The following is a 16,831-nucleotide window of genomic DNA, read 5'->3' as shown; positions in this document are numbered from 1 at the left end:
TCTTATAACACAAATATATACATATATATATACGAACAAGATACAGCCCTGTCTCAATGATAGAGAAAGTGTAAGTTCTGAGTTGCTAATCCTAATCACCGTGAAAGTAATTGTTGAGTATTTCAATCAAGCTAAGAACCATTCAACAATAACATACAGTAAATCTGCATTTTTATTATTTCTATTCAAATGTGAATGATATGTGATTAGTCCTAACAATTTATTGTAGCATATTGTTAAAGTTTCACATCAACATTATTCATGTCTGTTCTATCGTCATTTCAGAAGTGAATGTTGTTTTTTGTCTGCGTGCACAGCTTTTCAAATATGAAACTGACAACACTCGGACAGACACCACCGTTTGCAAGATATATATATATATATATTAGTAAAATTAAATAATTATATCTAAACCTATCTAAGTTTTGGAGGTGACTGAAGAAGTAGGATCCACATTGCGGTGGGGATACACCGTCTATCAGTCTTAATCTGCAATTCGCTAGTCTCATATAAGAAAATTAGAAATTAGGAGTGCGAGATGTGGGTGCTAAAGCCCATAACGTCCCACATCTGTATCACCTTTCAGTGCCTGCAGACAGTTGAGGGAAGGTAACTGCTCCCCCAAGTTAAAATAAGGGTACGATAAGCACAAAAAATGAAAAGAAATAAATAAATGAATAAAAATAAAATATGAAAATATGTACCGTAGGATCTATTATTTTAAACTATGCAGCACATTATATTTCATGGTAATGTGTTTTGGTTTATGGCTTGAAAATTTTATGGTTATAATATATATATATTCATTTATACATGCACATCAGTTGTTCATTTTATACTGTAATGTGAAATGGTATGACTTATGTTGCGTATTCAGTTAGTAATTAATGAAATTTTGATAACTTGTTATGTTCAAATCTGTTGTGAATAACGGTTTTAGTTATGGAAATCACACTAGACATTTTGGTGTGTAAATAAACATATTTATGTATATATACTAATTTAAATAACAGAAACCTCTTTCAAAACTGTACAATCCAGTAGTTATTCAAATACAGGAGTACATGAATTAGTTTTAAAAACCCAAAAGGTGGAAAATATATATGTAAATACAGAAAAAAGTTAATGCATGTTACTTACCATGGGAGGCGTGGACGTAAATCTTAAAGCAAAGATGAAAGGCAATCAGTAAGAAAGGTGTTTTGTCCATGGCTTTAGATCATCAAAGTATACACGTTTGTAAACACACCTGATGTCAGATCTGCAAAGAAAAACAGTGAGAAAGACGTTTTTCTTTAAGTACTCGTGTGTGTGTTGTTTCATCATGGTCCTTCGTAACACTATAACTCATTTATTATTATTTGCTAGCACGTATCGAAAAGTTAAAGTATTCAATATAGACGCATTATTTTTAATCCACAGAACTTTCACTAAGCCATCTGGTATGGTTTGTTGCAACGTATTGTATGTTAAAATCATAATAGAAAAGAAGGTTCGACTTTCACATAATTTGTTTACCATTTTCTATGATATTTTATTTTATTTTTTGAAGAAGTAAAACGTAGAGTAGTGAAACTTCGAACCTGTGATTTCTTACTCAAACGTCAAATGCTTTAGCGAATTACACAATTGCTTTTCTAATAAGGTAGCTTTTAAGTTTTTTTTCGTTTTGTTCATAATAGCGGCTGAAATGAAAACCTATTAATATGATTTCTTAGTTTATTAAAGTTCGATCGTCATCACGAACTGAGAAGAAATGAAAACAACAACAAAACGCTTCTAAAGACTGCGTGTCATCCCTAAAGATACTATATATATATATATACGAACATGATAATATCAATTTTAAGAATATTTTGTTTCCATCATATTCGCGTCTTGACTTTAACAACTTAAAGCGTATCTAGGACTTATTTGAAATATATATGTATATATATAGTTATCGGTAAAATTAGTTGCTTATGACACAAATATATATATATATATACATACAAGAAACAGTCCTGTCTCTATGGCAAGAAAAAGTGTAAGTAAATCTATCAATTTAAGTTATTTCATGGAATTTAAAATGGTTAGTTGTGTTTTATTCGTGTTTTTACTTACAATCAAAGTTCTGAGCTGCTAGTCCCAATCACTGTGAAAGTAATTATTGAATACTTCAGTTAAGCTAAGAACCATTCAACAATAACATACAGTAAATCTACATTTTTATTGTTTACGTTATGCCACATTTTGAAATGTGAATGATATGCGATTAGTCCTAACAGTTTATTGTAGCATATTGTCAAATAAAGTTTCACATCAACATTATTAATGCCTGTTCTATCGTCATTTCAGAAGTGAATGTTGTGTTTTGTCTGCGTGCACAGCTTTTCATATACGAAACTGACAACACTCGGACAGACACCACTGTTCGAAAGTTCATTCCAGTCCTGTTCGAAATCGTTGACACAAATATATTCGCTGCAAGAGATTAAACAGATTGTGGACATTATCGTGAGATCTGATGGGAGATGGGGGGTTGGCGTTCCAATCTCTGCTTGATCATAAATTAGGTGAAACACTTTAAGTTGTGGGTGCATAATATGAGTGACCGTCAAGAAAGTAAAATTGTTACGTACAGGGGTTGAAAAAGTGTCCCCTGAAAACGTTATTAATTTGTTATATTTTTATTAGATAACCGAAAAATGTAAAACTATGTTTATAGAACGCACTCGACAAGATCTGTTCAAATATGATCTGAAATCCCAATTTTAACACTGGTTTTCTTAAGTACCTGAATTTTCATGATTTTATATACATTTTCGCATAAAAAGTGCCTGCTGTATTTTCTTAGGTATTATTCCAGTTAGCCTACAAAACGATCAAAGACGTTTCTCTGTAATATATTAAAATAAAAGAGAATTTCTAAACCAGCTTGGTAACTTTTACCCCCACATTGACAGTTGTTTTCCGTATGGGTTGTTATCTGTGACGTCCACATAATTGGATCGTATTGGCTTATTCTGACATTCAAAACTGGCAAAGGAATTGAGAGTTTGTTTGTTTGTTTGTTTTTTAATTTCGCGTAAGGCCACACGAGGGCTATCTGCGCTAGCCGTCCCTGATTTAGCAGTGTAAAACTAGAGAGAAAGCAGCTAGTCATCACCAGATACCGCTAAATGTTGGACTACTTTTTTACCAACAAATAGTGGGATTGATTCTCACATTATAACTGCCCTCACGGCTGAAAGGGCAAGCATGTTTGGTGTGACGAGGATTTGAACCTGCGGCCCTCAGATTACGAGTCGAGCGCGCTGACCACCTGGCCATGCTGGGGCCTAAACTTGAGAAAAATCATTATCTCCCATGTAAAATCCGTAGTGGCTCCTAGAGTAGATAATTCGTAGTAATGTCAATAGTTTTTTATTTGACTGTTTTCTATGAATCGTATGATTTTTAGGGGCGCTCAAACATGGCCTGACGGTTAAGGTACTTTGCTTGTAATTTTAGGGTCAATGGTTCGAATACCAGTCACAGAACATGCTTGCCCCAACGGTGGAGACGTTATAATGTGATGATCAGTCAAACTATTCGTTAGTAATAGAGTAGCCTAATGGTTGGCGGTAGATAATGTTGACTAGCTGCCTTCCCTCTAGTCTATCACTGGTAAATTAGGGACGGCTAGCATAGATAAACCTGGCGCGAATTAAAAAACAACAACAAATAAACAAACTCATTCTGCTTTGTCAAACTCAGGAAATCGAACCTCGAATTTTAGCAAAACTAAACCAAGTACCAATAAAGTTCAGACATAGTCCTTTCTAATTTATAACCTTTGGCCAGACAGAATGAATCAGTTATCTCAACCAACAGACTTTAGCGTTAATTTTAACCGACGGCCTGTCATGGCCAAGTGGGTTAAGGCGTTCGACTCGTAATCTGAGGGTTGGGATTCGAATCCCCGTCGCACCAAACATGTTCGTTCTTTCAGCCGTATGGGCGTTATAATATGCGGTCAATTCCATTATTCGTTGGTAAAAGAGTAGCCCAAGAGTTGGCTGTGGGCGGTGATGACTAGCTGCATTTCCTTTAGTCTTGCACTGCTAAATTAGGGACGGCTAGCGCAGATATCCCTTGTGTAGCTTTGCGCGAAATTCAAAACAAACAAACAATAATCTTAACCGAAAAGTGAGAGAGATTGACTGCGACTTTTATTGCTTGTTTTTTATTAAGCGCAAGTCTACACAATGGAGTATCGAAACCTGAATTATGGTATTATAAAACAACAGAATCACTGATGAATCATCGGGAGGGGTTGTTACAATTACAACACACGTACAACAGCGTATCGCGATTCGAAGCTTGGACATTAAGAACTGCAGCTATGTGCGCAAGCCCACTATTAAAAGGGCAAAAATAATAATCACCTTTGGGGAAATTATGTCTTGGAACATAAAGTTTCTCTTGAGCATAAGTGTACGTATTTTAATAAGAAAGTACCTTAAAATGATATATTCGAACTGTTTCTCTCTACCCTCCAGTTTCTGTGTATTTTTGTTAAAAGCTTAAGTAGATTAATTAGAGTAGTTCATTAAACAGTTGAGAAATATAACGTAATTAAAGGGGACAGTGCAGTATCTCTTTGTGTGTAGCTGAACTACGATTATCTCATTAAAAATGCAATTAACTAGACGGAACAGTTATATTAGAACATATTATGTTTATCATGTCTTCTAGTCATTGATAAATATTTGAAAAACTTTTTTTTTATTCCTTTTCCTCTTGTACAAAGAGAAACCCATCACTTGCTGGAGGGGACATGACAATCTTTCTAAGAAGACACATTCTCTTTGATTCCTTAATATCATTTATACTGCAAAATATTCTATAGTTCATTGGAAAGCCGTGCAGGGGCGTAGTCTGGTCGGACGAGTTATTACTTTGAAACGGCTTAGTTTTAAACTTTTACAACCAGAAGAGGATGGTTATCATAACATATCAATCCCAGAATACTGCAAAATATTCTTTAGTTCACTGGAAAGTCGTGCAGGGGCGTAGTCTGGTCGGAGGAGTTGGATGCCCACGTTATCACTTTGAAAAGGCCTAGTTTCCAACTTTTACATCTAGAAAAGGATGGTTATCATAGCATAACAATCAGAATCATATTATTTTAAGCATGTTTGTTTCTGTGATAGCCTCTTGCGTGTTTTATTTTGGTTACATGGAATAAGACCTCTTCCCCCCTCTCCTGTATTATAGAGCTAACATCGCCCTCTGTTGTAATTTTTATAGTTTTATGATATCATTTATGCTTCAGTGTCATTAACGATAGTTAAAAATAATAAACAAGCTTCTAGCTTCTTCCAGGCAAGAAAAGTAAGGCCTGAGAGTTAGTGTATTCAGATTGCTATCTGGAGGTCGCAAGTTCGAATACCATCGCCGCCCAATGCTCGCCATTTCAACCACAAGGTCAAACTCACTATTTATTAATAACAAGAGTAGCACAAGATTGGTGGTGGCTGGAATTGACTGGCTACTTTCCATTTAGATTCTTACATCTAAATTAGGGACAGTTTGTGGAGAATTACAGAACAAATCAAACAAACCTTCTTGGCTTAGACATCAAAATAAATTTGCTATGTTCTATGGCTTATAATTCTAGTAATATGGCACGCGTGGCTGTACGTTGACTAGATGTTTAGGTAAAATATTAAAAAGTTTTGAAGATTTGTAACTGAATTAACCATTTTTTTTCGCTTGATCAAACTACCACAGATAACGCAGGCTAAACAGCCGTGATGTAGCTCAATAATTTTCACTCATTGTAAAATCAAAAACCACGTGCAGAATTATTGTATAAATACAATTTCACCAGTAAACACAAAGACCTAGGTCCTCTAATATTTTAACAGATTTTTCGAAGCAACCCCAAGAAACGAATACAAAGCAATGAGGTGCAATATTTTTGTTTTGTTGGAAGCAGAGCCATACAGTAGTAACCTCAGACTTAATCGTTTGACGATCAGTGAAAGATTGGAGTACAGAATTCGAACCCGTTGAACACAAAAAGTGACATTGCTTGGATTGTACTGTGTAGAACGACAAAGTGTGAGGCCTTTACATACGCTGGTTCAATAAATCGATTTAACATATTTGTTTTTCGTTTGAATTATCAAAAATGTTTCAGCCTTGCTCAAAACGTTTAAAATGTTTTAAAACGCCAATTAGGTAAGAAAAGGATAAGTTTACTGACAATTGCATGTACATGTATATATATACTGACAAAAGAGCACGTACCAAAAACAAAGGATGAACGTAAATGGTTCTTCGAGTTTAATTGTTTTTACTATTTACACAATGAGTCATTCGTGCCCAGTGGAAATATTGATATTCGATATTTAGCGTTAAGTTCCATGAAAAATAGTTTTGGGGGTTGAAATGAGCGATATAAGATACTGAATAATTTGTAGATTTGTGTCCTGTGAGCTGAAATTAACAGACAGAAATAGTTAAAATCCAAACAGCGAGGAAAACTAAATTATTCTATTGTTTGTGTTAGAGTGGCCTGGTGGTTAGAGGGCCTACGACTCGCGATGTGTGTGTTGTGGGGTCGAATTCTATCAGCGAACATGGTTGCCTTTTTCACCCATGGAACGTTAAAATGCGATGTTCAATTCCGGTATTAGTTGTTAAAGCGTAGACCAGGATATTTCCCGAAGGGGACGATAGAGTGATGTACACTAGTAAACTTCCCTCTGGTCTATCTCTTCTAAATTAGGGACAGCTAACTCAGGTAGCCTTTGAGTAGCCTTGCGCAAAATATTCTATATACAAACAAAGAAATTGTTGTATAATTATATTTCTAATATAGGATATGTACAAATCAGCTGTTAGTTCGCAAGAATCGAAGATGACCTGACATCTAATTATACAGTAAACTTCATTAGCATGTTATCAAACTTAAACACCAGTCGTTGTTTGAAAGCCTCGTTAAAGAAGAAAGGATTTCGCTGGAGAACCTCTGTATGTTATGCAACCTAATGCAATATATATATATACACTGTAATATATATTGAACACAAATTATTCTTCTACAGATCTATAGGTACTCCATTAGCTCGTGATCCAGGCACGTTCCCTTGTCTAAAAAGCGGTACTTTACAAACCTCCTTTGCAGTGAAAGCTTAAGAAATGGTTCTCTATTTAGTGAACGCTATGTATTATCGACGGACATAAATATTTATATCTTTATCTGCGCTAGTTAAAACCACTTGAAGCCCAAAGGGATTTATTGTAATACTGCTGTATATTAACAGATTATCAGTACTATAATGAAGAAAATTTATTCTAATTAATTTTATAAACTAAATGGAACAATAAGTTAATAATATGAAATAAATGCAATACAGTTGTTTTAAGTTCAGTTTATTTCTAATAATTTCCATAGTATTAAACTAAGTAGATTTTAAGTAGTTTAACATACACAGAGGGCTCGGTAGATTATATCAAAATGACTTGGAATATGCAAATCTGAAAGTCAGTGACAAAGAAAGCCAATATAAAGTCGTTGTAGAATGACATGTTTCAACATTCCCCTCGTGGCTCACCACTTAGTCTGGAGGCATATATTGCTAAAAACCGGGTTTCAATATCCTTATGGGCACAGCACAGAAAGCTTATTTTTTTAACTTTGTGCTCAAAAACAAAGAAACAAGTTTGACATTATTGGGCGTTTCGTAGATGATGAGATGCCAACGAAAATTAATAAATTTTAGGAAGGGTACGTAACAGCTCTTTTCTATCCAAAACATTCAAATATAATTAATAAAGATATATTATGATCGGGGACTTATATTTTTTAACTCGAGGATATCTCTAATACTTAATTACATTGGAAAATAAAATAATATGAATCAACTTGGGATACCTGGAGCATTCAGAAAGAGACCAACAACAAATCGTGTTATAACCTAGGCAACAGTATGCAACGTACTGGAAAATTGGGACAAGTCAGGTAAATACAAGTTACTACCACAGCGTACTTACTGAACCATAGCATATATTAAAGAGTTGAAGAATGAAACAGGTATTCATGCTATTCCATACGCCGACATACCTGTCAAGTCATACCTAGATTTCTTTTCCATCAGACTATTGGAATGAGCATTGGGAAATCGTTTTTAACATACTTCAGATTGCTCATGGAAAGGATGCAGAAAGGAGAGGTGTTCCTAAGGCATAGGGTTCTGCTTGAAGGCCGTCAAGGCTCGTGGTAGTCAGATAGAGCATTACTGAACGTGACGACATGGACCGTAATGACGTGGTGAGGTTCCAAAATCGTTGTCGTATAAATGTACTCATCCTCTACATGAATACTATATAACTCATTTTCCACAGGACCGGATAGATAATTTTCTGCCCACTTTGCTTCTGATCCACAGAGATCCATCTTTCACAAGTCATTTGGGATATAACGTTCTGTCTTCGTGTGTTGATCAGATGAAACAGTCTGTAGTACATCCATTTAAATAAGCATCAATATGTCTGTATATCTGTTCCTTATACATTTACACATTTATTGATCAATCAGCACCAAACTAGAAACAGTAATACAGGATGACATGAGAGAAAACATGAAGGGAGTGAACATCCCATCTAACATCGGAAAAACTACCAAATTAGCATATCTTATTACAGTTGTATAGGATGACATGAGAAAAGTCATGAGGTGGGAGGTTGGACTTCCATCTGATTTCATATTGACAGAATGCTTGAAAACAGTGTCTTTCTTTTCAGTGTTTGCACCTTTTTGCATTTTTATTGCACTTTTAGTTTATATTAAGTTAATAGAATAAATAAGCACAGTTTGTTATCCTTTGTCACAAACGGGTTTTTATTTCAACTGTTCAATTGATGGATACACCTTATATATGTAAAAACGGCTGTAATGGATAGAGACGGCGCTAACAGAGGAGCAAACAACGTTTCGACCTTCTTCGGTCATCGTCTGGTTCGCAAAGAAAGAAAGGGTTACTGAACGATAGCTGACCACAAGTTTGAAGGCGGTTGTGTAATTGAGTGTAGGAATGTAGAGGGCGTGCTTCGATGTTGGATATATTTATTAATATAGGTATAAAGGTGTTCCTTTGTATTGGTTTATTTTGGGCTTGAGTTGTTGTGTAAGTAAGGCTTCTTTAATTTTGCGTTTGTTTATGTTTGTTTCTTTATTTAGTATTTGAGTGTTTTCTATGGATGCTCCAGCTAGTAATTTTTTTTATTATGACCTGTGTTGGTAGCTTGCTTTGACCAGAAGATCATTCAGACAAATAAGATTTGTCTTATTACTAACGTTATTATAACATTATTACAAGGACATCTTTCTTAAGATAAAGTTGGTTTAAAAGATATATTTATTATGTTAGGTATCCTAACAGAAGCAAGAACTATTCTTGTGACGTCATTTTAATTTCTCCTTTTTATAATTAACGCTTGAAACTTTCGTTACTTGGTGAAACTCTATAATCACAGAACTGTTTGTTTCTGAATTTCGCGCAAAGTTACTCAAGGGCTATCTGCGCTAGGCGTCCCTAATTTAGCAGTGTAAGACTACAGGGAAGATAACTAATCATCACTACGCACTGCTAACTCTTGAGCTATCCTTTTACCAATGAATAGTGAGACTGACCGTCACATTTTAACGCCCCCACGGCTGAAAGGGCGAGCATGTTTGGCGCGATGGGGAAAAAGATATTTTGATATTTTACCTATGTTGGTAAATGTGTTTTTGACTGCTTTTCTTAATGGGTTGCTTTATGTATTTGTGGTCACCGTTTGCGATGGTTTTGATATGTGTGAGTGAAGGGTATTTGTTGACTGAATACTTGTTTAAAAGGTATTTATGTTTCATTGTTTGTTTGTTTGTTTTTTGAATTTCGCGCAAAGCTACACGAGGGATATCTGCGCTAGCCGTCCCTAATTTAGCAGTTTAAGGCTAGAAGGAAGGCAGCTAGTCGTCATCATCCACCGCCAACTTTTGGGCTACTCTTTTACCAACGAATAGTGGAAATGATCGTAACATTATAACGCCACCACGGCTGAAAGGGCGAGCATGTTTGGTGCGACGGGGATTCGAACCCGCGACCCTCAGATTACGAGTCGAACGCCTTAGCCCACCTGGCGGGCCTTCACAGAACTGAGAAAAACTATACTTGTACGTCTCACAAACACATCATTTATTCCAAACCACGGTTACACCCTTACTAATGATGCCTTTACTAGTGAAGCCATGATTGTGAATGAATGATGTATATGTGAAAAGTACAGTTGTTTCTTTTCTGTTCAATTCTGCGATTTTTTGTTAAAATTAGGGGAGTTTGTAAGAATCCATATTATTTTATCCAAGGAGGTTATTTTATACCTTTGGAAACTACTTTAGCCATGGATAGGGAGATGATAAATCGAAGAGACGTCACTTTCGTTCTCAAATCCCAATTTTCAACAAATATAACTTTATCACGCTACATTAGACTTTAATCCCGGTAGACATCGAACTCCAGTGATGATTCAAGCACTTCGCTTTTAGTGTTTCCTTGTAACAAATCACAACACGCTGTAAAAAGGCTATTTTATGTTGGCTAAAATATTAACGAACCATTTTATAACGTTCTTCCTGCGTATTGCTGACGTGTGTGGTAAATATAATTATTTTATTATTTTTGTTCTAGGGGCAACAAATAACATTAAAAAAAACTATTACGGTGTAATTGAATATACAGCGGCTCATCAGTGAGCTACAGGGCTTATAACCCTTAAAACGGGGCTCGATACCCACGGTAGCATACAGCCGACTGTACAACTTTGCGTTTAGAATAATCAAAAAGAATGTTCCAGAGCATTCAGAAACATCGTGTGATGACGGTCTTAGTGAACGGAAAGTATCTCTCATAAGTTATGTGATTGCATTTTACTGCAGACAAGGTAAACGTTTTGATTGGGAGTAATAACTCCAACCTACAGACAAATAAAACGGATTAAGCTACCAAATACCTTTTTATACACTTCCTACCAGTAATAGGAACAGAATACAAAGTCAACACATTGGAGACACATTAGTTTGGGAGGGAAGAGCAAAAAGCCACGAGATAGGAAAAACAAAATGAATGCCATCTATAAGATACGAAGTAAAAACAACGTACCGAACCATCTACTTAGGGACAACGAATTCTAGAAGACGAAATGTAGAGAGAAAGGCCTAAAGAGAAAACCATCAAAGGAAAATGGTTTGTTTGTAGAAGATGTCGTTATCAACATCAGGATCTATCATCTGAAATTTTTAATATCTGATACTTATTATTTTAGGTACAATAGCAACATAATTTGTTTCCTTTTTTTCTGTATCACTTACTTTGATAAACATAATTCATTTCTTCACTGCGTCAGATCGAACAATAATAATGTTTTGTCTTATATAGAGAGAGTAGAAATGGAAGTCCAACAAATGGATAGGTTATTCAATAGAAAGGGCTCATAATACGAGTTGCTACTATCAGTAGCTACTGCTTCTTGAAACTGTATATAAAACTTTACGTACAGAATTCAGACGTAAATACGATATTAACCTTTCTTATTTTACTGTATATAAAAACATATAGATTTTCGAAGACATGTGGGCCACAGTGTTTCCACACGGTTATTTCTTGATGATGGTTTTTGTTAAAAAAGGTGACCTCAAAGAATAACAAATGTTGGTTATAAAACGTGGATAAGTATGAGTTGAACGTCTTGATATTACTTGTGTTTGATTCTTGTCATAGTCAATGTAATACCATTAAAAATGTAAGGTTACCTATCGTCTTTCAACTGCCGACTCTCCGCGGTGGATTGAGCACGTCGCGCATATGTATAACACATTGCAATGAAACACCAACAACATAGATAGTTCTCATGCGTAGGAAATTGTAAACGTTTATGTGTATGTGAAAACACCGTTTATTATGTTTGCTAACTTTCTATAGCCGGAAATATCCGTTGTATTCCTGTGAGTTTTCAGCCCCAACCCCCCTTCGAAAGGAAGGTATGAGAGGGACAAAGTGACTGAGACTAAATCAATGAAATACACTAGTTTTGTAGGCATAACTAAAAGCTCGTGGTCTAACTCTGTACGTGAAATTGGCATTATTATTATTACGTTTTTTATACGTGCGGCTTTAATTAGTTACAATGACATAAGCCAGCAGAGAAACAAATTAGTGCTTTTGTTAACCGTTAAATAAGATAACGTAAAATTATCGATTAATCACACCAGTTTATGTAAAAAAGATCATCCACATAAGATGTGCCTATCTACCAGCCTGTTTATCTACACATATACCTATCTATTTATCTATCTACATAACTATCAAAATATCTGTTTACATAGCTACCTGTCTGTTTACCTACACATATATGTATCTCTTTATATATCTACATATCTATCAATCTACATATCTACATATCTTCGCTTCTACCTACATGTTTATCTAACTGTCTATTTACATATCTAACTATGTGTCTATCTGTGCATCTATCTTGTGCATCAGTGTTGTGAAAGTAAACCAAAATAATGTTTATATTGACTCTCATTTATAATTACCATAAAGTATATCGAAAGTCATATGCAGACGTCGAGACGAGAAACATAACACGTATATACAGTGGAGACTTGTGTATGATACACTGCTTAACCCGTTATGGTTAAAACGTATTTTGTCCATGTTGTAATACCGTGGTAGGTAACAACTGACAAATGTATTTTAGGTGTATAGAAAATAAACGTTTATTAAAACAAATTTTTGAGTCACGTTCAGCCACATTGTGAAGAGCACGTGAATCGTGTGATCATTGGTTTTGATGCTCCTATTAAAGTTTCAATAACTTTAAATTAATTGAGGTGTCTAATTACATTATTACTGTAGGAAACATATACACAACAATCAACATGTTCCATGTCTTTAAATAATTAAAGAGAAATTGTTACATAATTTCATTAATAGATTGAAGTCACGGGTTAGTGTTTGTTTTAAAATTTCGCGCAAAGCTACACGAGGGCTATCTGTGCTAGCCTTCCCTAATTTAGCACTGTAAGACTAGAAGGAAGGCAGCTAGTCATCACCACCCACCGCCAACTCTTGGGCTACTCTTTTACTAACGAATAGTGGGATTGATCGTGACATTATAACGCCCCCACAGCTGAAACGGCGAGCATGTTTGGTGCGCGGGGATTCGAACCCGCGATTCTCGGATTACGAGTCGAGTGCCTTAATCATCTGACCATGCCAGGCCTCAAGGGTTATATTGGAACAAAATGTGAACGGAACAACAGGGTGAGTTAGAATTATTTTATAAATCTTGGATTGAGGAATGTCAATGGTTTATTATAGATCAAAATGTTGTGATTTATTATGTATTATCAATCTGTTTACTTATCTATTTATACCTTTGTTTGTTCTAGAGTAAAGCCACATTTGGCTGTCTGTTGTGTCCGCACGGGGAGTCGAACCATGAATTTTAATGTTGTAAGTTCATAAATTTTCCACCCACATCCAGTGGCTCAGCGGTATGTCTGCGGACTTATAACGCTAAAACCCGGGTTTTGATACCCGTGGTGGTCAGAGCAGAGATAGCCCATTGTGTAGCTTTGTGCTTAATTCAAAACAACAACAACAACATAAATTTTCCAGTGTCACGCTGGGGAACTTGTCTGAACCTGTCTTTCTGTCTGTACCTCATTCATGCAAATCTATCTTTTCAAATATCTGTCTGTCTATCAATCGGTTTAAATATTGAATTTTCTATCTACCTCTTTCTCTATCTACCTGTGAGTTACTTTCACACATTAGTAAGTAGTATCGCGCAGCTGGTTTTATTTCTTTCGTTTAAACACAAAAGTCGGTGTTTATTGTTCTGTCTATTTATACATCAGTTAATCTGTTTACTTATGTATTCATTATGGAATGTGTGTTATGAAAAGCAGCACTAAGTGTAATGAAGATATACATATATATCTGTTTCTATACTTTTTACATGTCTATGGAATGTGTGTTATGAAAAGCAGCACTAAGTGTAATGAAGATATACATATATATCTGTTTCTATACTTTTTACATGTCTATGGAATGTGTGTTATGAAAAGCAGCACTAAGTGTAATGAAGATATACATATATATCTGTTTTTATACTTTTTACATGTCTATGAAATGTGTGTTATGAAAAGCAGCACTAAGTGTAATGAAGATATACATATATATCTGTTTCTATACTTTTTACATGTCTCTATGTCATCAATCTTAATAAAACCTGGACCACCCTAAAAAACGTTATGTACCCTGAGGTTCCTCCGGGAAGTGGCATAATATAGTTGTCGCCTGAATAGGATGTAACCCCCAGGGTGCCACTGTCTGTCTACACATCTGCTTCTTACTCCTGTAGTTTTTGTTTAATCTCTCTTTACAAACTTGGCACGTATTGGGGGGGAGAAGTGATATAATTGACTGAAAGGGCAAGCACGAGTCGAAGGCCAGTGCAATTACCAGGCCATGCGAGGCCCTAACAAATTACACGAACTTTACAACTTTACGTGATTGAAGTTCTCAGAGAAATTTTTTTTTCATGATTGTAAATAGAAATACCGTCCGCCTTTGTACCCTCGGTAATATTTTTAAAGAGGTCAGATTGAATTTGTTTATTCCAAAGTAAGTTTCTTTTCTGTGGAGGTCACTTTAAATATTTATAATAAATATTAGACTTCAGTTTCATTAAATTATCATTATATACTAATTGCGGGTAAGATTTAATAAAGTACCAGAGTGTTGGCTAAGTGTTAGTATACCGTACAAGCAGCGAACTATCTGTGCTGCGCCTACGGTATAGCCAGTTCGGGTTGCAGGTTAGGAGATTAAAGCCTATAGAAAACTTTCCTTACCTTTGAATTAAGCTAAACGGTAACATAAGCTCCGCTGTTGTGATTTAACAATGTGTACTATCTGTAACTAAATAACGCAATATTTTATCTTTGGCCTACAAGGCCAGCTTGAAATGGATTCCATTTTAAACATTTTTTTTTTTACAGCAGTTTGCTTTTCGTTTGTTTACAGCTTTCCATCTCTGTTTCTTGGCTTACTGGGACAAGTCTGTTGCTCTTGGTTACAAAGAACCTGTTGCGTAGGCGATGAATTAACTGAACAAATAATAAAAAGACTATATGATGATTTATTTACTCAGAGCGTCACCTGACGAAGATAAGTTACTAGGAACATAGGCGAATGAAATAAACCAATCTGACATGGCATTTAGTCCATTTCTCAACGTTACTTAACGTTTGGAACATATATATATGTATATATTAGATAAAATCTCTCTCTTTTTGTTGTCGATGGTGGCGTTTTTAAAATAAATATGTCTTCCCCTTTAGTAGTTTCTATCAGCTTAAAAGCATTACTTAGTTCTGTCCCAGCACGACGCCCACTACACGGTTTATTTGTTACTGTATACATCTCTGTCTAACGGACAAAGTGCAACAGTTACAAAAAGGGTGATACATAGCATATTCTTCGTGTTTGTGTTCATGTCAATGTTCCGATTTCATATCCGAATGTAAGATGTCTACTAAATATATATCACTCGTTCTTCATTGGTCGTTTATTCGTTTTTCATTGTTGTAAAGGGGATAATAATAAAAATAACTTTTTTACATACCGTATGAATATTTTAAAAAGAAATTACAAATTTCTAGTACTTCACGAGGTGGCGTTGCAGGTAAAGGGCTTTCCTCTGGGGTAACTTGGCAAACTGGTTTTAACCATTTATACCCTATTTATTTTGTTATAAATAAATCTCCACTTGTATAATAACTGAATAAAACTAGTTTCGTGAACCAAGTAACCTTTTTTTTCAGTTTTAACTATATAAATATAATACTACTGTCTGTTGTATGTCCATGTAGCTACTTATCTATATAAGTATAATAGTACTGTTTGTTACATGTCCATGTAACTACTTATTTATATAAATAGATATAAGGTTAATCATGTCCATGCGGGGCTACTTACCAATTTTCAGTTCACCTTTTTGTGGAGTTTTTGCGTTTCTTACTTCTGTTTGGCCTGTTGGTGGTTTGGTTTGTTTCTGAATTTCGCGTAAACCTACATGAGGACCATCTGCGCTATCCGTCCTTAATTTAGGGGGGTGAGACAAGAGAGAAGGTAGCTAGTCTTCACTACCCATTAACCATCTGGCCATGACGGGCCGTCCTGATGATGATGACGATGGATCTTCATCAGATTTGGCATCGACATTTGTTGTATCGATGAAGAGATACACACAAATGTGTAGTTACACATTTTGTGGTATACAGATTTCGTGTTTGTTTGTTTTGGTTTTTAATAATTACACGTGTCCTAAGATAATATTTCATTATTCATGAATTCACATAACCCAGAGGAAGGACACTCCAGCTAATTCAAAATAATATAACCATAAGTTCTCGTTCCAGTAAATGCAATGTTCGGTTGGTTGAAACTAAGCACAAAGCTTCACCACAGGCTATCTGTGCTCTGCCCACCACGGTTTCTAACAATGTGAGTCCGCAGACATAGCACTCTACCACAGAAGAGCTACAACGTTTCGACCCACAGCGTCATTAGGTTAGGAGATGCAGCCTGTCTTTGTTAGTTTAACCTGTACCTGATGACGAATCGATACTGTGGGTCGATACGCAATAAATATTAAAGTCAGTAGGTGTTTGCTGCTAAAACTACTATTATATTATTTTCGATTATTTTTTCAGTTCAGTAAATTGTCACTGAAGAATTTT

General features: G+C 35.4%; 1 protein-coding gene across 1 annotated transcript in view; it reads right to left on the bottom strand.

Moving 5' to 3' along the window:
• The window catches only part of LOC143257881 (peroxidasin homolog), a 47,501-nt gene that overhangs the window by 13,395 nt on the left and 17,275 nt on the right, over positions 1-16,831 (bottom strand). Inside the window, exon 2 of the mRNA XM_076516907.1 lies at positions 1,141-1,261. Within this exon, the coding sequence (XP_076373022.1) occupies positions 1,141-1,210 (70 nt within the window). The 5' untranslated portion in view covers positions 1,211-1,261. The remainder of the gene's footprint in view (positions 1-1,140; positions 1,262-16,831) is intronic.

The sequence above is a fragment of the Tachypleus tridentatus genome, chromosome 7 (assembly GCF_004210375.1).
Source record: "Tachypleus tridentatus isolate NWPU-2018 chromosome 7, ASM421037v1, whole genome shotgun sequence".
Classification (NCBI taxonomy): Eukaryota; Metazoa; Arthropoda; class Merostomata; order Xiphosura; family Limulidae; genus Tachypleus; species Tachypleus tridentatus.
The sequence above is the reverse complement of the archived record's forward strand: the minus strand, read 5'-3'. Positions and strand labels throughout refer to the sequence as shown.